Here is a 24186-nt window from a genome sequence, read left to right as displayed (position 1 = left end):
ACATTTCTGAGAAAAAAAGCAAATATGTCAGTATAATCAGAAAGGCCTTTACCTGATTTGCTGTTATATACGTAAGTCCCAAATGCCTACCTTATATTGTAAATACTTTATAAATATTCAAAATAACACTGCACACTCATTTAAAAAGCAAAATCTTTTGATCTTAAAAGTTTAATAATAAATAAGCTTATTACCCTTTGGTATGCAAATATATACTATTTCTTATTTAAATTTTCTACAAGGAAACGACAATCTATCATGTTTTATACAGCTTAAAAAATACTTACGTGATATTATTTGTCTTTTAAAAAGAGTTTCTAAACATTTCATGTCATAAAAAAATGTGAAGTTCGAAATTGAGGAAGAGAAAATGAGTTTTAAATGTATTGTACATGAGAATTTTTTTCAAGAGAAAGCAATTGTTTCTACATTCTTGACTTCAGTCTTCAATTTTTTACAAGTTCTTAACTTTTTCATAACAATCGATTTTACGTTAGTATTAAAGATATATCTAATTTATTTGTCATTAAAAATTTAAGTCAGACAGTTTGAAAGTCGGGGTTGTTTAAATACATATACACATTTATTTGTATAAAAATAACTATTAGTTTTTACGGAAACGAAATTCTTTTAGAAAATTAGGTTTTACTTTTGGTAAATTATCGAACATAAAAATGAAATTTTGCTTTGTTAGTGTAACGATTTTTGAAAGGTCTACATTTGATTATTTTGTGTATTTTTTAACAGTTAAACGGAAAAGAAAAATTACTCAGTTTTCTCTTAGGTGAACTTTCACGGAGAAAAAAAATATGGCCATAACTAATAGAATTTGATAAAATTTATCGCATTTCTGGAACAATGAGAACACCAAAAAGCTCAGTAATTTTTAATTGAGCACTTTGGTAAAGTAAGCAATAAAATATAGTTGCATAATCTGTAATAAACTATGGTGAATGTGGTTAAAATGGGTAATTCTATCATGATACCTTACAACATAGCATAAAAACCATTTATTCGGTTAAATTTACTCTTCAGTTTCGTATTTTTTACTAAATGTATGGTAATAAGAATTATAATTTTGAGAACCAGAATTTCCGATTAATCGTTGCCATATGAACGAAAAATTACCAATGAAGGAAAGCAGCGAATAAATGAATAAATTAAAATACGGAATATTTTGGTTTTATTTACCCGAATTATGGTTTTCATTACCAGAAATGTCATTATCATACAATGCGGTAATTTAGCTAGAATTTTTCTCTCTACGTATTTAAAATACATATGTACTGAAAGTTAAGTTATAACTTAAATTGCAAAAATAAAATAAAATAAAATTGATTTTATTTCATTTCGTCATCGTTAAAATAATTTTTTTAAATTGAGATTTAAAATATAATGTCCTAGACTTATTGTGTTCAAATTCTCAAAGTAAGGAATTAAAAGTAATGTTAATTGGTTGTTTTGATGTCATAAACTAAATTAACTCTTTTTTGATGTATTGCACTAAACAAAATACACTTATAGATTCAATATATCGAATTAAATAATTAAGAATACAGAAAATACTGAATGAGAATGGGAGCAAAAAGAGAATATAGATACTTATTTTTTACATGCACGTTAAAAAACAAAACGTAGTTTTACATAAGGCTACTAACTATTTGTAGGGATGAGTGGGGAATGAACGAGTAAAGCTGGTAAAATCGGACACATCAATTATGGCAAAATTACTTTTGCTTTATATCGGACTGACTGAGAATAACATTTTACTAGGTAAAAAGAAAGTGCTGCCATATGGGCTTGTTGCTGTTGAAATCATAGTGTCCATCTAGATAAGTCTGTTTTAAAGTGTCTTCTCTCTAATATTCCTTTGCTTTTAAACTATTCTCATTTATTGGTCATTTCAGTTACTTTAGCCCTGATAATAACGTTTACTATGGATTCATATCCTAACAAATAGTAAGAATTTTGTCTATTATAGCATGGTTTTGTTTCGTTTTGATAGCCTCTGCACTCAGGTTAAGACTGGGTACTGCAAGTAGGGGATGGAGTAGTCCCCAGAAGATGAAGAAGATCAAAACATACCAGTTTTCTTCAAAACCTGCAATGATGTATTTTCTAACTAAAAAAAAAAGAGAAGTGAAAAGTGTTTTTGTTGGGCTACAGTAGAATGGAGGAAGAAAATAGCATGTAAATTGTGTACATAATATTCCTAATTTATCATATAAAATGAAAATATCTGTTTCTTTTCCTTTGAAATTCTAGCGGAAATAAATTTCCTATGGAGTAGTCTTAGTCCATTATTTGTGTAAGACTGAGTGATTTTACTTTTTAAGATTAGAATCTTTAATAAAAAAATTACTGCATCATTGTTGTTGACGTATGCCTGTTTAGGCAGACGGGTGCGATTGTTCTTGTTTTTCTAGTGGCGCCATCTATGGCCAAGAATTCGACTTCTGCCACAACATACGTCACATCCGCTTATAGGGTGGCCCCATTCATACATCCATTCATTAATTCACAGATCGTAATTTTGACCGGAATCAGAGAACGATCGATCTCCAATCCAGTACCACCAGAGGTATTGATTTGTTATGGGAACATGGATGACTTTTGCGACTCGACAGATTTAACGTGCACCAGTCACTTTACTACACGGGGAGTCTTCGGCCGTAGGGGTTCGAACCCACGAACTCTCGGACATGGGCCCAGTGCCCTACCGACCAGGCTATCCCAGCCTACTGCATCTATTACCTTTTAGGAATGCTTTATTCTACATAACAAAATGGTGAATATCTTAATTAAATCTACCAGTTTCTGGGTCGTACAGTTTAGCTCCAAAAAACCTTCGAGTCTTAGTTATACGGTCTCTCCCGACTTTTCCCTATTGATGATATAGACATTTGCTCAGCTTTCTTTATCATTGAATCAACGCTTTTTTTTTAACTGTTTTGATCATGCATTTAAATTTATTACTTATTATTCGTGATGGCACAATAAGTATTCCATATTTCATTTAACATAATGACGAAATTAGGTGTGGTTATAGTTGCAATTGGTATAATTGACTAATTGAAGATTTTAATGAAAGCAGGATAATGAAAATGACAGTTGAAGATGAAAACCAGATCATAATTATGATAAAGATTTTATTTAGTAATATTTGTAGAGCCGAGATACAAAATTATAGTTGGAATTGGTATAATTGACTAATTGAAGATTTTGATGAAACGGGATAATGAAAATGACAGTTGAAGATGAAAACTAGACCATAATTATATTTAAACTTTTATTTAGTAATATTTGTAGAGCCGAGATACAAAATTATAGTTGGAATTGGTATAATTGACTAATTGAAGATTTTGATGAAAACGGGATAATGAAAATGACAGTTGAAGATGAAAACTTGACCATAATTATAATAAAACTTTTATTTAGTAATATTTGTAGAGCCGAGGTACAAAATTACAGTTGGAATTGGTATAATTGACTAATTGAAGATTTTGATGAAACGGGATAATGAAAATGACAGTTGAAGATGAAAACTAGACCATAATTATATTAAAACTTTTATTTAGTAATATTTGTAGAGCCGAGATACAAAATTATAGTTGGAATTGGTATAATTGACTAATTGAAGATTTTCATGAAAACGGGATAATGAAAATGACAGTTGAAGATGAAAACTTGACCATAATTATAATAAAACTTTTATTTAGTAATATTCGTAGAGCCGAGATACAAAATTATAGTTGGAATTGGTATAATTGACTAATTGAAGATTTTGATGAAAGCGGGGATAATGAAAATGACAGTTGAAGATGAAAACTTGACCATATTTATAATAAAACTTTTATATAGTAATATTTCTAGAGCTCGAGATACAAAATTAAATTTTTATGCATAGGAATTAAAGTTGAATAAGTTTTGCATAATAATATTAATAAGGACAGGCCATGGGAGATAATTCCCCCATGACCAGCATAATTAAAACCAATTTAAAAAGTGATTGAATTGTTCACAACAGACAGTTAGGAGCATGGAAGAGATCCAAGATTGGTGATTTATCAAAAGATAATATCGCTAAAAATAAAGTCACTTCCCCTAATTAATATAATATTAGGTTTGAAAATACTTTGGCGGTCGCGAATCACCAACAAGACTATCAGAATTTGTATAACCATGTAACTGAAACATTTTTGTGGTAAAAAATAAGGAGTTAAAAAGTTAAAAATAGATTTTAGATTTCGATTAGGGATGGCAGTGAACTAATGAGTTTACATTAGTATAGAAATAAAAAGTTATCCGTTTCATTGATCAATAAGAGAAGAATAAAATATTTTATGTTCGCTCTTTATAAATTTTAATGAAAATTAACTAATTGATTTAATTTAATATAATTCGATTAAGAATGATTTTTATCATTTTCCTATTTTTTCAGGCAAATGAACTGGTTTTGTTTGTTTTAGTCCCTGGTCAATAGTGAATCGTTAAATCATTTGCGTTTTGTCACGATAATGATTAGTTGCATTTTGATAAAGGTTTTCCTCCTCTCCCTAAGATAAAAATCGGCATTCTTTAATTTGAATATTCTTTTATTTAAATTTAAACAAGTATTCTTAACAAGCATATTATGGCTGTATTTATGGATCACTTTGCACAGAAAATATTCTCAATATATATATTTAAACTAACAATATGTAAAAGACTTCAAGGACAGGCTTGGTTGGCAAACTCAACTTCTGGATTCGCAATTTCATTACTATTGTTCCGGCATTCAATTTTTAAAAAAGATGTTAGTAACCTACGAGTAGCATTTATTACAGAGTTTCATATTATTCATTTATTTGAAACAAAGATATATGATAATTCTTGCAATTGTCATTTTTCTATGTAAAATTATAGAGTAATAGACATTTTGAAAATAACAATTTTAAAGTTTTTACCTACCTACAAACTGTTTTCAGTTGATCCCGTGTAGCAGCAAATGTGAAATCATTACTTTTCGTAACCGACATTAAAGATTCAAGACATCCGTTCAATTCCACCAGTGTACATTTTTGGCTTGCAGTTAGAGCAATTACTGTAATATAAAATGCTTTACTGTTAATTTTAAGGAATATAAGGAAGAATAGACATGATAGTTCATAATCACCACCTTTAATACAAATTCGTTGAGTTTTTGTTAAACGTTAAGTCTTTAAACCTATATATTAAGTATGAACCCAGCATTTCAAAGGCGGAAAATTAATATTTAAATGAGCAAAGAATTTTTTGCATCAAAATCAGACGAAACATTATCGGCCAAAATCATGAAAAACCAAATTATTTTATAGTTGACATTGAAAGCCATTTATATTTCGTTAGGATTTACTTTTCAGTTTCAGCTGATACCTTAGCTGATATTTGTTGGATGAAAATTAAATTTAATGTTTTCCTTCATAAAAGTATTTAAAATATTATTTTAGTGTAAGTTTTGGTTAACAATTATTTTTTTTATTGAAGTTAAGATTTTTTAAGATATATTGTGGTATTATTCGTTCTCCATTATTCTTTTATATCTAAAAAAATTCGAAAAAGAGTCATTTTAAAGAAACATACCAAGAAAAAATTATCAGGATCAGTTATCATTTCGTACAATACTCACATTTAATTAAACTATTGAGTTGTCTTCTGCGAAAAAGATCCTGTCTCAATTTTAAGATGTTTTTAGTTATATGTTTTACCGGTAAAATAAACAATTCCGGTATTCTTTAGATTATCTAGGAAAGTAATATAAGTACTAAAATTCGAAGAAGAAATATGAGATTATGATTATTCCATCCTTTGTCTAAACATATTTTGCTAATACCCACAGACAAACTAACGAAGTATCAGCCTTTAACTAATACCTCTCTCCAAAAATACATTTTGAATCAAGTTGAAAATAGTTTTAAAAAAAGTTTCCCAGAATTGTTTGCGAATTTTATAAAGTATTCTATTTCCAAAAATATATTATATGTTTTAAGAAAATAGAGGTATTAAAAGGAAGAGTTTAGTAGACGAAGGTTCTGAGTAACATTTTGAAGAAAAAAAGTTGAAATTGTATGACGAATTTTCCTATTTTAGATGATTTATCCGTACGATATTATATTTATTTTGCAAAATGATTACAGTTTGAAGATCTATTTAAAAAGAGGGTTTTAACGGTTTTGGACCGTTTTCTAACTGTGAGAAGTTCTTTTGGAAATAAACAATAAAAGCAAAAATTGAGAAATTATTTATTATGATCGCTTACTAAATTTTCAAAAGAATGTAATCTATGAGGAAAAATTTGACGTTTTCAAAGAAGGAATAAATAGATAGACATCTGTTGGCTATTGTCAGTAATATGAGCATCGTTGGTCTTTAAAAACTTTCCCTTTGTCAAGTTTTTAAATTTTTTATGGAATAGTATTAGTTTTAGTCAAATGCGAGTGAATACTTTGTTATGTTTTATAGAATATAATTTGCCATAAAATTTTTCTATTAATAACTTGAGTTCAAGATTATAACTTTTAGAGGTAAAGAATTTAATATGTTTCGATACTATCTCGGTACTATTCCATGTTAAAACGTCAATTTTTTTTTCATTTGTTAATATTTTCTTTTCTTATTTTGCAAATTTGTCCGATCTCCAATCATTTATACCGGTCTTATGTATATTAGATATAAATATTATAAATGTTATAATAATTGTAATGTTCTAATTTTAATTACAAACCATTCTGATGTAACATTAAAAAAGGAGGATACTTTGTGTGTTGAGCAAAAAAAAAAAAAAAAAAAAAAAAAAAACTAATTAAAGCACAAATAAAGTGCAGAAGTGGGCACGCTAGTTTTCGTTCTATAAAGCAAAACCTTCCTCAGTTTCTAAACACCAAATCATTTAGGAATTTAAAAAATGAGGAAGCTTCTTGTTCCTAGAACTGATACTATGTCCATTTTTGTACTTTATTTGTTCTCTGTTAACGTTAATTTTTGCTTTGTTTCTTCGGTAAATCTAAGACAGTTTTTGTTTAAGTTTTAACTAAATAATTTTATTAAATTTAGTGATTAAATTGTTGATTGTCACATTAATATTTTAAATTTCTTTTTATTTATTGCAATATAAATTTTCAATTTTAAATGAGTTTTTAAAATGAGCTGTTTAAAAAATGGAAATAAAATGGTAGAAAATCTGAAGTTCTCCATAACAGAGAATTTTCGTCTGTGCAAGAACAAAATTATTTGTTTTTTTTTCCAACAATCACTTGAAATCTAAGAGAGAAAATAAATTTTCATTTTCAGTAACATTCAAGAGAATGAAAAATAAAAATAAAACAAACTTAAAGCATATATAGAAAAACAAAATACAATTTTTCTAGATTTCTTTCTTTATAATTTTTTTTTAATTCCAATTTCAGTTCTTGGAAAATTCTTCGAATGTAATGAAAAGCATCAAACTATTTATATTTTAATCACTAGAATTCAAAAGTTTTTGTAAACTTTGTGTCATTTCAATCTATAATGAATAAGAAAACATCGATCTGTTTCCCCTTGTATTTTTATAAAAAATATTTTCCTCTTAATATAAATCTATCTTAAAAGGAAATTTTTGATGACTGATAAAAATCATGCATTAAAAATAACTCTTAAGACTTTTGTTTACGCGGAAACGAACTCTGCAAATAAAACCAAAGATAAAAGGAAAAAGAAACATTTAACAAAATTTATTTTATACGATACATTTTTGTAGACTAGTACTTAATAGCAATTACTTGAAAGATTATTCCAAGAAAATGTATAAATTTATTGAATGCTAAAAATATCTTGTTTTAAATAAAACTGAAACTTGAATAGTAGGAAAAATAGGTAGTTGATTACTTTATGATTCGTATAAGTTTTATCTCTAAAGGTTTTAGTGAAATCTGTTTGAAGTCTAGTAGTTACTTTTTTGGGTTTATTTTTAAAATACCATTTAATTATGATACTTTCTAAAAGTAAGAAGCACCATTATTTTGCGACAATAAATTTTGAGAGATTAATTTATTTTATTTTTGATACTAGAAACCTAATTTTGTATGTCAGCAAAACAAAAATTATAATTACAAGCAAAATATTTTACATACAGCATGTTATTTTTTTTAAATAATTGAAATTTATAGGGAAATTAATTAAACACTTCTTAGTTAAAAATACTAACGCAATTAAAAATAAATCTTACACTTCACTTTCTTTTAAAAAAAAATTATCTTTCTTTTGACACAGAGTATAGAAAAATGTTATATTTTATAGTGTAAGAAATACATGTTTTCCGAATATAAATTTTTATTTCACGTTCGTATAGTCAATGATCACAAGTTGAAGTATGTATGTAAACCGTAAAAAAATGTCGTGCATCTGAACATCAAAAATGGTGGCAACTTCATTACACCAATGTGGCATTCCACTACACCGAAATCCACATTAAGTTTCTGATGCTGTGAAATAACTAGAATGTTCTTTTACACTACTTAGTGCAAAGAAGCCGCAGCCATCAATCACTATGTTTGTTATTTAATAACACTAAAATTTATAACTAAAGTAAGATATGATATATATAAGAATCATTAAAGTTATTTTTACGAGACAATATAAAGCTATGTTCAGTATTTAGGTTTCATACATATTCTAAAAATAAAATGACTTTGTAAATCAAGCATACGCGAAGCACGGAAAATATTAAGACAAATTCAAACTACGCTTGGCAGAGCAGAATCGGATAGAATTTTATACAGTATAAAATTATTTGATACAATTTACAGAGATTTGAAAATTAAATTATATATATCTTTATTACACAACGGATTACATACATATATAATTTTAATTGCAAACTATTGCATTTATTGATATTGCATGTTTTAAAAAGGAAAATTCAGGCTACTTGAAATTAAAGTTTGAATAACAAGTTTTAATTCTCTGAAACATTGTTTCTTTCTTTTACACGACTAGATTTGATCAAGAACACCACTAAGATTTTCTGATATACAATAATACAATATGTATTTGTAAAATAATACAGTATTTATATTATTTAACCAAAATTATTTGATTCGAGAGTATAAAATTTAACCTATTCCGGTAAGCTACATTTTTTTTCAGAAACTTCTTTAAAAGTTGGTCAGTTATAAGACCTTCATCAATCTAGGTTAGTTATTGTATCGAATCTTTTATTTTTTGAAGAGTTCCTTCTTTAAACATTCTATACTTCGGAGTTATTTCTAAAGATAATTTGCTAAGCAATAAGAAGAAAAATAAGCTAATATCAAATCAATAAAATCTCCATAATGATCATTAAGTAGCTCACTAAGCTATAAAGTAATTTTAAATATTAAGAATAAAAAGCTGTCATTAAAAATAAAGATGAAATTTGCGTCTCTTTAGCCAAGATTTTAACAGAACAAATATTGAATATCTCTGAAAAATGTGTAATTCTGCAAATGTGTAAAAAATGTATAAAAAACAGATAAAGAGCTTATTTATTACATAATATTTGGAATTACATCTAAAAATGGCTAAATAGTGTTATTGTTTATGTATTTGGTATAACAGAAGGAAACCTTCAAGCATATTATCTAAAAAAAGCTTGTTTTTCAAACTACATTTATTGATCACATAAATAGTAAAATAATAATTCTTTGCCTACTCATTGTCTATTAGTTTTAATTAATCATTATATAGATAGTTGAGGCAATGTGTGAAAGATTAATGGTTTATATTCTGTAAGTCGTTTTAGGCATCCAATACAATTTTTAGCTTATCTGTATAATAGGAAATTTTATACGGTGACAAATTCAACATATGAAATTTAAATTGACTTTAACATATGTAAAAGTAAAAACTTTTTTTTCTCTGGATTTCATATAATTTTAGATTTTGATGATTTTTGGCAATTTTGCACTAAGCCAGCCAATTTTTCAAATGTTCAACTTTTTCAAATAAACAAAAAGTTTTCGGAGGAGAGTTCGTTGAGTATTTTTGCAGTTTGTTTCAAGACATTAATAATATGAAAAATATTAACGTAAAATTGCAACTCAGGGATTGGTTGAGAGAAACTTTAACTTAAGCTCAACTTTTTTTCTTACGTTAAACAAACTAAAAGCAGCCCTTATTTAAAAAAACGAAGAATAAAGCTATTCGTTTCCGAGGTTAAACAATAAGGTGTTTTAATGCGTAAACATATATTTAAAGTGTAGAAATTGAAATCTCCAAAATGTCTGATATTTGCGTGTTATCATAAAACAGCAGACATTTCATAAAGCAGTGTGTTATATTTGAAAACACGAACGTGATTTCCTAAAATTTAACTAATGAAGAGTTATTCCTAAACTGTGAAATATTAAGTATATTTAAATGATATTTTAATCACAGAAATTCATACCAGTAACTTCATTTGAATGAATTCATTACTATTACATTCGTGATTCTGAATTTCTATGAAGTTTTGGAAGAAATTAACGCAATGAGGGAAAACTTTTTATTTTGTTTAACTTATTAAATACACCTTTTGGTAAAATTACCATAGTGTATGATAATGACATTTCTGGAAACGAAAACCATAATTCTAGCTAATAAAACCAAAATATGCGGTATTAAAATCACTTATTTGGTAATTTTTTCGTTCATATGGTAACAGTTTATCGGAAATTCCGGTTTTCAAAATTATAGTTCTTATCACCACGCATTTAGTATGAAATTCAAAACTGAAAAATAAAGTCGAATAAATAGTTTTAAAGTCACATTCTAAGGTATCATGATAAAATTTCCAAACTTTGACGCAATTACCAAATTTCATAACACATTATATACACATATAAAGCCAAATTTTATTGTAAATTTTGCCAAAATCATTCCCAAGGCACTTCGGTAAAATACCAAACTCTTTGGTCCTCCCATATAGCCAGAAACGTGGTAAATTTTACCATAATCTGGTAATTTAGCAATACTTTTTTGTCAGTGAAGAAATTTTGAAGAGGGTTGAACCATAATATTGTTCAAATTTGATATAATTTTTATATGGTGCTAAACTGAACCATATCAGTGTACATCTTAAACTTTATTATACTATAGTAATGGAAACATTGTTCAAATAAAACCTTATAAGATAGCGAATTGCGGCAAATTTTTACCGCATTATGGTTCAAGGCATCAGAAATATTGTTTAAGGGTTATTTCGATTTTTCTAAGACACTAGAAGATATATTATTGTCTAATAATGTTTTAATTCTCAAATAAAAAACTTAAATATTTTCATCTGCTGTTTTTTTAAAACAAATATTTTTTAATTAAGAATTTAATGTTAATCAAATATAGGGAATAGATTTTTTTTTGGAGGTAGGAGGTATATGTTTGAAAAAATACCATTTATAACAAATAAAAGTAATTAGAAAATGCAATTGATATATATTAGGATTATAATGGAAAAGTGTTTTCACACCAATAAAAAATTGTTGGTTGTTTAACTTCAATGAAAAAAAAATCTTTGACCTAATCTGAAAAACGTTTGAAGTTTGAAACGTTTGAAACGTTTAAAGTTTAAAGGCGACAATAGGGTAATGTTTTATCTAATAATTAAATTTTAATTCAATAATATTTATATTATTTTTAAGTAACAAAAAAATTTAATTCGAAAATTTGAAGCATCTAAGTTAGAAAGTTTGTTTTGCTTAGTTAATTACAAAAGTATTTCGTACTTTAGTTGTAATTAATAGTAAAAAGTAGAATGCTGTTCTAAACTTGTGCTATAAGTTTTTTATGGGAAATTTCTAAATCATTCCTAGTTCGTAAGCCGTTGTAATCGTCATTTTATTATGTAGCCAGCATTGAACAATCAATCCATTTTTGAGTAAACGACTGTCAAAGTTCAATTCCGTACAATTTTGAACACAGCACAGAAGATTATATTTTATTTTTATTCTATGAGAGTATACGATTGAAGGATAATGCCCCGAATATATTTATTTGTTGAAGTTGTGCCTAATTTCTTTTTTATTTTGCTACAAAAACTTAAATACAATTCTGGGCATTATATCCATTTTATACCCAATTTCTATTGAAATTTTTTCCTCTTTTTTTTCTCTTTTTATTCATCATTTCTAATAACATTTAGTTTAATTTTTTTGAAAAAATTTCTTGACCAGATTCTCAAAAATAGTTTCGCTCACAAACTTTATTCGAAATATTTTAGTGTTCGTGTAACTTACAATTCATTTTACTGTATAATTTTAAATCAATAGAGGCATTTCTCGGTTTTTTTGTACAAAAGTGTATTATCTTTGTTTTCGGCATTTCTGTTGTTGTAGTTGTTTCTGATGGCACTTGCCACACGGGCAAGTCTGCTTCGTTAAACCGAGTAAATTTAAGGCAGAGTGTGCGTTTCTTGTTTTTCAATGGCGCCATCTATGGCCAAGAATTCGACTTCTGTCACACCATACGTCGCACCCGTTTATAGGGCGGACCCATTCATACATCCATTCATTCATTCACAGATCGTAATTTTAACCTGAATCAGAGAACGATTGATCTCCCATCCTGTACTCCCAGAGGTATTAATTTGTTATGGGAGCATGGAGGACTTTAGCGACTCGACAGATATAACGTGCATCAGTCACTTTACTACACGGGGAGTCTTCGAACCCACGAACTCTCGGACATGGGTCACGCGCCCTACCGACCAGGCTATCCTGGCCTCGGCATTTCTTCTATTATTTTGTTGCTCCGAATACAAATTTAGTCCATCTAGAGAAGTATTTTGATTTCAATACCAGATAAAAAGAAATTAAGAAGTTTAGGTGTAGTGTACATTTGAGACATGAGTATTTTTTTGTATTTTTAATGTATCACATCAGTATGTTTATCAAGAAATAGTTTATTTGGATGTGTTTAATACAGGATGACAAGAAATAACTTAAAGTTTAAAACTGAATATGATTACCTCCCTCAAAAGTTTTAAAATGTTTTACATTATGCATTGATCAAAGCACCCATTCAAATATGCAAGCAAGGTATTCCGCAAATAGCTCCGTTAATATGTTTGCTTAAATGCTCTTTTAAAAATAAAAATAGAAAAGTATCGCATTGGGGGTTCCGAATTAAAATTTATGACATGAAACCCTAAACATTTTATAAGAATCTGACGTATCACGGAACAGAAAGATGGACGCAAAAAATGACAAAACAGGTTTGGTAGGAGTTAAAAGTCAATTATTAAAAACACTTTCAAATTTCAGCCTCCAATTAAATTTGTTTTGAAGTTTTTTAAATTTGCTTTCTTGTTTTATGATTAGTCAGATTTCGATGGCTTTGTTTTTTCCTGGCTTAAATATTAATTTGTGATCCCCAATGTTTGCGCTTTTTTTCCCATTAATTTTCGATTAGAATTCTCAACACTACATATTAAGGGCGGTCTTTACGAATCACCTTATTGGAGATAGTTCATGAATTGAAGATATGAGTTAAAGTGAAAGATGTATTTTAATAAAACATTGAGAAATATTATCTTAAGATCTTGGTATTTTTACATTAAGTGAAAATATTTTAGTAACACTTGTTATACTCTGTTATCTACTGTCGTTTCCTTATGCTTAACAATATACTAATCAAAGGATATCTTTATGTATCATGACATTGACGTCTAAAAAAAGTGATGAAAAATTCCTCTCTTACTGAGAATGGAACAATATTTTAGAGTTAGTTTCGATTATTTTTTTATATAGTTTAAGAAAGTGAGTTGTAATTAATATGTAATTTAACACTGTAGGTTATCGTGTTTTTTTTCCTTAATTCTTTTACCTTGTTTTAAATCGATACAAGAAAAGAGCAGCTGAGCGTTTTCAAAGGAGATACAATTCGAATTTTTTTTCAAGGAAATAATAATTATGTCTCAAAACTGTTTGTGAAATTTCACTAATTACAAAATTGATGCCTTAGCGTATATTTTAGAAGACATTTCTTATTGAAAATTATTTTATTCATTGTTTTCATCACGCAACTGTCAAAATAGAACAATTTCTAAAGAATTAAATTTCGAAGAATTAGAAGAAAAACAGAGAGCGGTTAGTTGGTTATTAATGTTCTAGTATTTCGATATTTTAAATTCAATCAACTTAAAAAAAATATTTTAGCTATCAAGTTGAAAATGTTTTTACTTTAATTTATATTTTTCTCAAAAAAAAACATTACGAAAAAAATATATTTTTTTTTCTCAATTTTCTCTCAAAGTAGCAAACTTAATTGTAATCGATGTCGCCGAAATGTCTTTTTTTTTTGGCATTTTCTTTTTGAATTTGTTCTTTTTCTATTCTTCAACTTTTATGTCATTTTTTTCAAATAAATTATTTTTGCTCAAAATATTTGATTTTAGAAAAAACCATTCTAGTTTTGTTCAATTCTTTTTCAAAAATAAGTTTTTTCCTTGTAGGAATGTGTCTTTAGATAGTTGCAATGATGTATATAACAGTTTTCTTTTACGTGTGAACATTTGAGTTAATTGAGCTATTTCTAACTTTCTCAACAAATAAAAAATGACTGAGTCAGGTAATTTTAAACAATTTTTGAAAAAATATATTTGCTTCCTGGTACAGTTTTTCAAAATTTTTTTTTTGAATTTGTACCTCTGCCATTTATTTTACACAATTATATATCCTTGTAGATCATTTTTTAGTACAAATCTATGACTGATATGCCTTTATGAGACTTTAATATGGGAATTGTGAATGACTTTTTCTTATTATTGCTTAATAATATACATGAAAGCATGAAGTTTTAAAATTTAATTTTTTATTAAAAATGCAACGTGTTGTCTACCTCTTTTCATTATAAACTGTCAGATTTTTAATTTTATTTATTATTTATTGCTATAAAAAGGTAATTCTTATGCCCAATTTACTGTATTTAAAATGTGCTTAAATTCTTAATAGTTTTATTTAAATGCTTACATGTTTAAATAATACTAAATATTAGTTAAAAAATGGTATTTTTTGCTGAAAATAATGAAACTTGTTTCTCGAAAAAGTGTAATACAAAACTTAAAGAAAACATGTGCAAAAAAACATAAATTAATCAATATAATTTACATTTAAATAAAAATCAAAACCATGGCAAATACAATTGATACCTGAAATAATGAAATTATCTGAATTAAGGCAATTTAGGTGCAATAAGTTTTATATAATAATCTCTTGAGAGAAAAAAATAATCGTTTCGTTTCCGTCGTCGGTCTAATAGTAGAATTAATTAAGGGAATGGAATTTTTCCGATTTCTGTCTTCTTTTTAATATAATCTCGCAAGATAAGAATATTTTTCTAAAAGTCTGCGCAGAAGTAAATACAAATGAAAAAATTTACATTGAAACTCGAATGGATGAAATGAAGCACAAAAACTTTTAATATAATTTTTCGAAATGACATTTTATGTAACTCACTGGTTTCAAAATTTTAACTGATTTCTTCAACATTAAGTAATTGGAGGCCTCGGTATATTTGACTCCCTTAGGAAAAATATATTTTTGCTTTTGAAATATTAAAATTTTTGCAATATTTATCACTTTATAACGTATATGAGGGCATATTTTTATGCTATTATAATATATAAAACTTATATATTTAAATATAATATACTCATCAACTAATAATATTTAATTAATACAATATACACTTAAAATAGTTTTCAAAATAGCTAAAAATTTGCTCAGTATTTTCATTAATTGCGCACTATTCTTTGATAAAAGAAAAGTATAACTTAAAATGAATGTAATATCAATATCCTAAAATTAATATTTGAAGCTGACTCAGACTCGTACCAGTAATTAATTGTAAGTGTGAATAGGCTGTTATCTAATAATAAACTTTTGAAACTGGCTCAGACCTGTCATTAACTGTACTCTATACTTAGAAATACTAACATAAACAGTGAGATTAATGATTGGAAAGCGCCGACCAGAAGGCTGACTTTCAGTCAGGAAGGACCGGGTTCGAATCCCGAATAAGGTATGTATGTTGTTTGCTTTTCCTCGCTGTACTATCTGGATTTCTTACTGCAAAAGCAACGTTGGCCCACCTAATATGGTGCCCCTGAGGGAGCAGTCGACACGTCTGCTCTTCTGTTACTCGAATGACGAAGTCAATATCCAGGGTGGCATTGGAAAAAAATGATTGGAAGGCTGTTATCTACTAATAAGTCTTTGAAACTTGTTCAGACTTGCCATTAGTTGTACTCCATACTTTGAAAAACAAATGTGAAAAGTATAATGGGACCATTACGCTGTTATAAAAATTTCTTAAACTAGTCACTAAGTATGCTCTACACGTTAAAAACCTAAAGTAAAGCGTAAAACTAATGACTGTATTAGAACTAACTCAAAGTAGTAATGAATAGTACACTATACTTTGAAAAATAAATACTGTATATAATTAATGCCGATTCAGTTTTAATTTTTGAGATTAGTTTCAAAAAATAAAATTAAAACGAGGAGTAAGTTTCAACCAAAACTTTAAAAGCCCAAGGTTTTAATAAATTATATTTTTGATGCGTATATTAAACAATTGTCAAATAGTTTAACGATTTTTTTAACTATTTGAACTGAAATATTATTTTTGTTGTAAATCTAAATTTATTTAAATTACTCACGATATCATATGATTTCCTTAACGTCATAGAATGAAATTCTTCTGTTATATTGAAAAATGTCAAGAATTTCTAGCTAAAATGTACGGCTCAAAAAATTTATTCTTAGAATTTAAACACAACTTTTCAATATTGTTTTGAGATTTTGAAATACGGATATTTATTTAAGATAAATAAAATTTTACTCTATTGATTTTTTAAAGCAAAAAAGGTATTCGGAGAAATACGAGTGATGGTTTTCTTTCTATTCCAGAAACTATCACTACATTTCAAGAAAAATAACTATTTTGATTTACATATATGCAACTGATAGTTAAATACACGACATAAATTTTGGCTCTTAATGATGTTCTAAAGTAAGTCATAAAACGTTATTTTATTTTCGAGTTAAGAATTTTATTTTTTTGTTAAAATATAGCTTTGAGTTATAAAATTTTATAAACTTTACTAGAAAAGTGCATTTTAATTTATTTTTCAGTTCTTTTCATTACAGATAACACCGAAACATTATAATTCAGACATTCTAAATGTACTTTGAAACGTAAAGGGGTGTTTCTATAGAAGCCATCAATTTTCTAAATCTATTTTGTTTATCTAAAAATTAATGGTATACAACTTGAGTGATGACGTTTGACGAATTTAGTTAATTTAAAATGGAACTTCTAGACGATTTCGTTAATTATTTGATAATTTTGTAATTGATTTGATTTTGATAATTTTATTCCCTACATTTTTCGTAAATCTAGAGTAAAAACAGAATATCAAAAAAAAAAAAGAAATGTGCATATTTTCTCCATTTTATTTTTTTAGAGTATATAGATATTATGGAAACAGAACTCTTATAAACTACCACCCTTAAGACTAGAGGTAGAATGACTAAGTGTATATTCAAACATTAATAAATAACTATTACGATAAAGTAAATAATGGCACCTTTACTGCAAGACAACAAAACCGCTTGACATAACCGAGGTTATTATGTCATAACGAAGGCGATAAGTGACATTTATTTTTCAAATGTCATATCGTGAGCTGCGGTAGTTCAGGGGTTAGAGTGTTCTCCTCCCATTGAGATGATCTGGGTTCGAATCTCAGAGATGACAGGTCAATAATATCAATCACTCGGCTTGCACTGACTACGGTGATGACGTAAAATATTCTCAGTAGTAGACGGAATACGGATTAGAGTTTTCTTGCTGTCAGGCTAACCGTGGGAGATTTTCGTGGATTTTCTCCCCATGTAACTGAAATGCTGGTTTTCGTCATTTCCTTCAAAAAGTGCTCCACGAAAGCTAGTTTAATAAAATGTCCTATAGCATCATGCAAAGATTTGAAGATATGCTTAATAATATGACATTTTGTGGTAAAAAAATATTTTGATTATTCGAGGACAAGACTCGGATTACTTAAAAGTTGAAAAAAATTAATATTTTTGTCCAGAAATTTTAAACTAAAATAAATTGATCTAGACACATATTAATTTCGCTAAAACTTAATTGAAGAAATTTATAACAAAACATTTATTTCTCTTATATTTAGAATAATTACTTTTCCATGCGTAGTTTTATTCTACGTATTATGAAGTTTTAACTAAAATTTGTTTAAAAAAAGCTAGTCTGAATTTCAATCGTGAAAAATATTGATAAAAATTAAATGTTCATCAGAATTTATAAAAAGTGGTATCAAATGCTGCGATCACATAAAATCATAAGACTTACAAATAAAAAAATGATCCCTGAAATCATTTCTGAATTTATTATTTACAGTTCAAGGGATATTTTTCATTTTGAGTAATTAAAAAAACTTTCAAATAATATCTCTATAAATTTTTATTTGGAAATAATATCCCTAATACTAATCTAAGGTCTCTACTATACCAGTCTCTACTTAACCAAATTACTTCTCAATTATTGCTTGTTAGTTAAACTTTTTTAAACACGGCCTCACTTGATCTGTTATGATTATGTAAAAGCGAAAAATGAGTTATAATTTCTACTTTTTAGATGCTAACTTATGACACAAATGTTAAGACCCAAAACGCTTAAATTTAAAATAAATATAAATTGTAAAGAATTTTTAGTTTCATTTCAAATTTATAGAATTATTTGAACTATTCAAAAAATTTCTGAGCAATAGTTTTTGATAAATGAAAATGGGAACATTTTATCTTGCTGCCCACTTTAAAAAATTCTTATAAATGTGTTTGAAGAAAATTAATCACACACTTACTATATGAGTTTTACTATTCATTTCGTTATTTTGACTAAAAATTCGGGTCGTAACTTTAATTTGTCATGAGTTTTGTACCGCAAATTAAATACAATTGTAATAAAGTTTTTAAAATTTCCATTATAAAATATATCATTCAAGGCAATTGTTTCTTACCTGTAACAATAAACAATTTAATCTCCAATAAAACTGTCACAGTTAATATAATAATCATCTCGTTAAAAGTCGTGAAAAAAGAAACTCGGAAAATCTTAAAGAAGTTTCCGTGCAGACCTGAGCGATGTTCACGTCGCAGAATGTTACCGGAGTCTGGGATTGTATCTGATCAACGGTGGCGCTCCTGTTTCTCCTGGATAAAATACCGGGAGCACGTGGATTGCAAAACACACGTGGATTGTAAAACAAACGTGAGTTAGGAGGATAAGTAAGTTTCCTCCGAGCTTTAAAACACATATTAACTATTTGGTTTGCAACTGAATGATTTGATACTTGAAAAGTGATCATATTCTCCTTATTATAATTTTTGTTTGGATTTTTCCCAATTTAAGATAGTTTTACAGGTATATTATTCGCATACTTCACAGACATCTCAAGAAATTGTGACTACAGAAATTGCTCTTCCTTTATTACTGATTACCTCAATTGCTTTTTGAAGTTTAAATTTATAAAAAGTAAAGTTAAATGGACTGGAATGGGTAGTGGTGAAAATGTGTAGAGTTTTAGATTTTATTAATTTTATTAAGATTTAAGAAAATTTAATTTATTTCGAAATTATTTATGAAAGTTCATAGACTCTTGGATATGATTCTGTTTAATTTTTTGCTTGTTTTGCTTTAAGTAAAATCTCCAATATTTTGCTCCATTGGGTCCCACATTCTTGCATTTCAAAGTAAATATTTATTAATCATTTTCTGAATTTGCAGGAGTTTACCGGAGCTTTCTAGTTTAAACTTTTTGTAAAATCGATGTTGCAATGTACCGTACGCAGAAAGACTTTGAAAAACTATTGAATTTGCATTAGAACTCAAGGGGTATAACGGGATGACCTCAAATATGCTAGTTAGTTAGTGCAAACGATATTTTATGAAATCAGGCACAAAAACGTACTTCAATCAAATAAAATACCTGTTTTTTCGACGGATTCGGACTTCTGACCCCCAAAATATATTATTCTTACTTCGTGTACAACGTTTGCTCACCTAATATGGTGCCTCTGAAAGAGAGGCCAACAAATCTACCCTACTGATACCTGAATGACGAGTGTCCATCGGGTGGACATTGAAAAAAAATTACTTTTTGCGCATTTCGCCTTACCTGGAGAACCTTTAAAACGAATTATAAACTTTTTGCACACAAATATAAAATTCGTATATCCAACACAATTCCGCGCAACATTTTTTTTATGTTTAATTGATTTTTTAGATTTTTTTTATGTTTAAACTAAGGAATTATTTAATAAAATTTATTGGGGATCTCTTAAATCCACTTTTTCTTTGTTTCTCTACGTTTCAAATTTATAAATTTATATATATATGTAAACTAAAATATTGAGAAAATATGGAAAATAATAAAAAATAATGACAAGAGAAGAAAATTATTAAAAATATATTTCAAAAGTATTTAAAAATATATAATTTTTAATATCTAAAAAAAATTAAAAATCCAAAAAACAAAACAAAGAAAAGATATAATCTCCTCATCAGCCCACACGATTATATCCGCAAAAAGGAGTGCTTACTAACATTGTATTAATATAGCCAAAGCAAAAAATATATATCAATACAATAGTGTGAGGAGCATTCAGAAAAATTGAAGCGAAATTAGAACACATTAAATAAAAAATATATACGAAAAAACAAACAAATATATCAAGCAAAAAACAGAAAATAAAATGTAAAGAGATTAGAGAACAGTACACGAAAGGAAATCCACATAGTGAGGAGCGAATTAAAATGAACTTACGCGTACTGGAATCTTTCAAGAATGATTTAAAATATTTTCGTAACAAGATTGCCAGATTACAAAATATGAAAACAGAAGCATAAATAAAGTTATATATTATGGCACTTTTTTACCGCAATACTGAAGCGCGTCTAATATGTTAGTTACCTTAGATGGGCCCGAAAATGGATGTGCGCTAGGTAATAATATTATACAGGATAATATAAAGCTTGTAATTAATACGTTTGATAATCATAATAATTTTAGAAAATTAATAATTATTTAAAAAAAAAAGAGGTAAGATTTGCTCGCTTTTTAATTGATTTTTAGCAGGCGCCAAATTATTATTACTGCTGAAATCCAAAAATTAGGCTCAAAGAGCAATGCCCTAAACACACGAAATTAGAAAACCGATCTAAAAACGGAAACAAAAAGGAAACGAAAGTAAGTTAATAGTAGATAATATTAATTATGAATTCTATATACTTGCAGCTTATGCGCAGTTAATAAAACTTATTAATTTTTTTCGTATTTTTCTTTGTTTTTATTGTGCTATATATATATATATATATATATATATATATATTTCATTTTTCCAAGTTAACGATAAGTCGTATGAGGTATAGTCAAGTATAACTTCAGTCTGAACAAAAGGATGAAAAATGTAATTATCTTCGTTTTGATCTTTCATGTTAAAAGAAAATTCGTAAGTTATTAATATAATAAGTTATTAAAAATCGTAAGTTATTAATATAAGTAATATTTAGTTATCAAAAGCCTGCAAAATAAATAAGCAAGTGATATTTAGTTTCTATATAACAATTGACTAATTTTTATACTATTATTTTTATAATATTCTACGTTTCGAAAAAGTGTAACAGAAATCTATAATGCTTAAAATAAGCTTTACGAATGACTTTTTAGCTCTACCATAGATACTAACTTATTAATGTATATTAAAATGCAAACGACTATTTATAAAATAAATTGCTTGAAAGCAAATAAAAAAAAATTTGAGCGGTAATAGTATTTATGTATCAAAAAGTATTTAATTTAATTATTAAAACAAAATCTTATCTGAAGAAGTTATGAAAGCATTGTAAAAATTAGTTTTAAAATGCTTCGAACAAGTTATAAAAAAATATTAAAATAAATTATTTTCAAGCTTAATTTTATTATTAAAGAACACATTTCCAAATTAAAGAATATAATCCGAGTTTATGCATAATTTATCTGTTTATTTGCAATTTTTTTAATTGAAAGGAAAATGTTTATCTTATCTGTTGAAGATTTTATTATTTTAGAATTAAACAAGGTAATTTTTTAATTATATAACTTTACCCCTGATGGAGTTGAAATATTAAGAAGGATTAGTCTCAAATATATGCAGTGCTCTTGAAAAGAAAAAGTATACATAATAACCAAGAGATAATGAATTTCTAATTTGAATACATATTTTAGGAAAGTAATGAGCACGGGAATGTTTCTAGATATGCTTTTTTCTAAAACAAACAGCGAATTTCTGCCATTTGTTTATTTAAATAGTCTATGTTTGACATTTTTCGAATAAAATTTTTAAATTTTGAGACATATTTAAATGATAAAGAATTTATTTTATACGATATTTCCTTTCAATTTTATAACTCTTTTTATAAAAACAACAAATCCTTTCACAAAATCTATGTTAAAAAAATTATCGATATATTGTTTAAACAATTACATTTTTTTAAAAAGCGATCTCAATTAAAAGTACTCAATTAAATGTATAAGTATAAGAATATGCTTAATGCTTTGTAATATTTTTTAGTCTAATATTTTATTAAATAAATAATACATTTTCTTTGTACAAAATAACCATATAAGTGATATTTTATTATTTGAAGTCATTTTTTAAGGTTTTAATAAAATAGTGACAATGATTATTATTGAATGTATTTAATTAAAAAAAGTTTTACAGCAATAAACAAACAAAAAATACACTAGTGTTGCATTTTATTTGAACCATTGCAGAAAAAACTCTAATGATGATTACTTTTATATTGCTAAAAATATGGCTAAATAAATAGTGTTTAATCATTTAATAATTAATTATGGACTGATGACACATAAAATGAAACACATTCGCTTTGATTTAAAGTATTTAATACAGAAAAAAATCTCTTATCTTAAAAAAGATCAAAATCATGTCACATTTTATTTCAAAGCATAAGTGATGTTTAAGGAAAAACATTAAAAAGGAAAATAACACAAGATTATATAATCTACAACAATAAATTAAATAAAATCAGTTCAGAATTCAATTAAATATTGATTGAAAAAACTCAAGTAAAAAATTTTTTTTTCTATGCGACACATTTTTAGCTGTGAAGTCGCAGTCAACTTCATGATTTATTGTTGGCCAATTAGAATAACGTCAGCAGAATCTCTGACATTTAACCCCTTAACGCGCAGATTTTTTGAAAGAAACCGGCCAAAAAAATCATTTTTTTATAATGTAAAAAAACACACTTTAGAGCATTATCTTTTCCTTCGGTGAAAAATTTTGATATACTGTGCTTTTGTTCAATGGAAAAAGGCTATATTTTATTCTTGAATAAATAAGTGTTATAGCTTACAATCCTATGTAAATGATAAATATCAATAAAACGATTTTTTTTCTTAGCTTTCACATTGTTATTTTCAATTCCCGATTATAATCGAGTGTGAAAAATTATAGCAGCATAAAATACAACGCCGCTCGAATTATCTCGAGTGTGCACAGTTTGGCCTGTTTAGCGCGCTCGAATAAACTCGGGAGCACAAGTTAAGGGGTTAATGAAACTATGTAATTCTTATCGTTCTATATTACTAATAAAGGATTTATTTCTGGTTCTGGTCTACTTTGCCAGACGTTTTCGAGCATTTTGAAGCAATATACACTGTTATAATTTTCATTCTAAAATTATGGTAAAATAATTGGTAGCAGTCTGTCCATCCAATTTACCGTAAAGTTTACGCTAAAGAACATTTTTACTTTTACTTTTTTGAAACTGTTTACAACTAGTTTAGTTAAAAAAAAAGACATGAATGCAAAAATAGAAGATTTTTTAACCATTTGCAACTAGCATGGTTTTAAACAGTAGAAAAATAAATTAACTTGACATTGGAGTTAGGTATTTCATTAGGTATTGAGCATTGGAGTTAGGTTATGGTTTAGTTTAGTTTTGCTTTATCAAGCGGAAATATTGTGATGTCAACGCTAAGACTCGAACTCCCGTTCTGTCGGTCATAGAATTGACAGACTGGACCTTTTGGCTATATGTACCCAGGTGCAAGGAACTATAGCGACTTTATTAGATGGGCCTAGTTGG

General features: G+C 27.2%; 1 protein-coding gene across 1 annotated transcript in view; it reads right to left on the bottom strand.

The window, feature by feature from the left end:
* The window catches only part of LOC107456707 (uncharacterized), a 58777-nt gene extending 39577 nt beyond the window's left edge, over window positions 1–19200 (bottom strand). The window contains exons 1-2 of the mRNA XM_016074644.5: window positions 19052–19200; window positions 4951–5083 (exon numbers count right to left, since the gene is read on the bottom strand). Of these exons, the coding sequence (XP_015930130.1) occupies window positions 4951–5083; window positions 19052–19109 (191 nt within the window). The 5' untranslated portion in view covers window positions 19110–19200. The remainder of the gene's footprint in view (window positions 1–4950; window positions 5084–19051) is intronic.
* Between the last annotated feature and the right edge of the window lie 4986 nt (window positions 19201–24186).

Source organism: Parasteatoda tepidariorum, chromosome 11, assembly GCF_982258835.1.
Source record: "Parasteatoda tepidariorum strain Cologne lab strain chromosome 11, Ptep-v5.0, whole genome shotgun sequence".
Lineage (NCBI taxonomy): Eukaryota > Metazoa > Arthropoda > Arachnida > Araneae > Theridiidae > Parasteatoda > Parasteatoda tepidariorum.
Note: the sequence above shows the minus strand (reverse complement) of the source record. Positions and strands in the feature narration are given on the sequence as shown.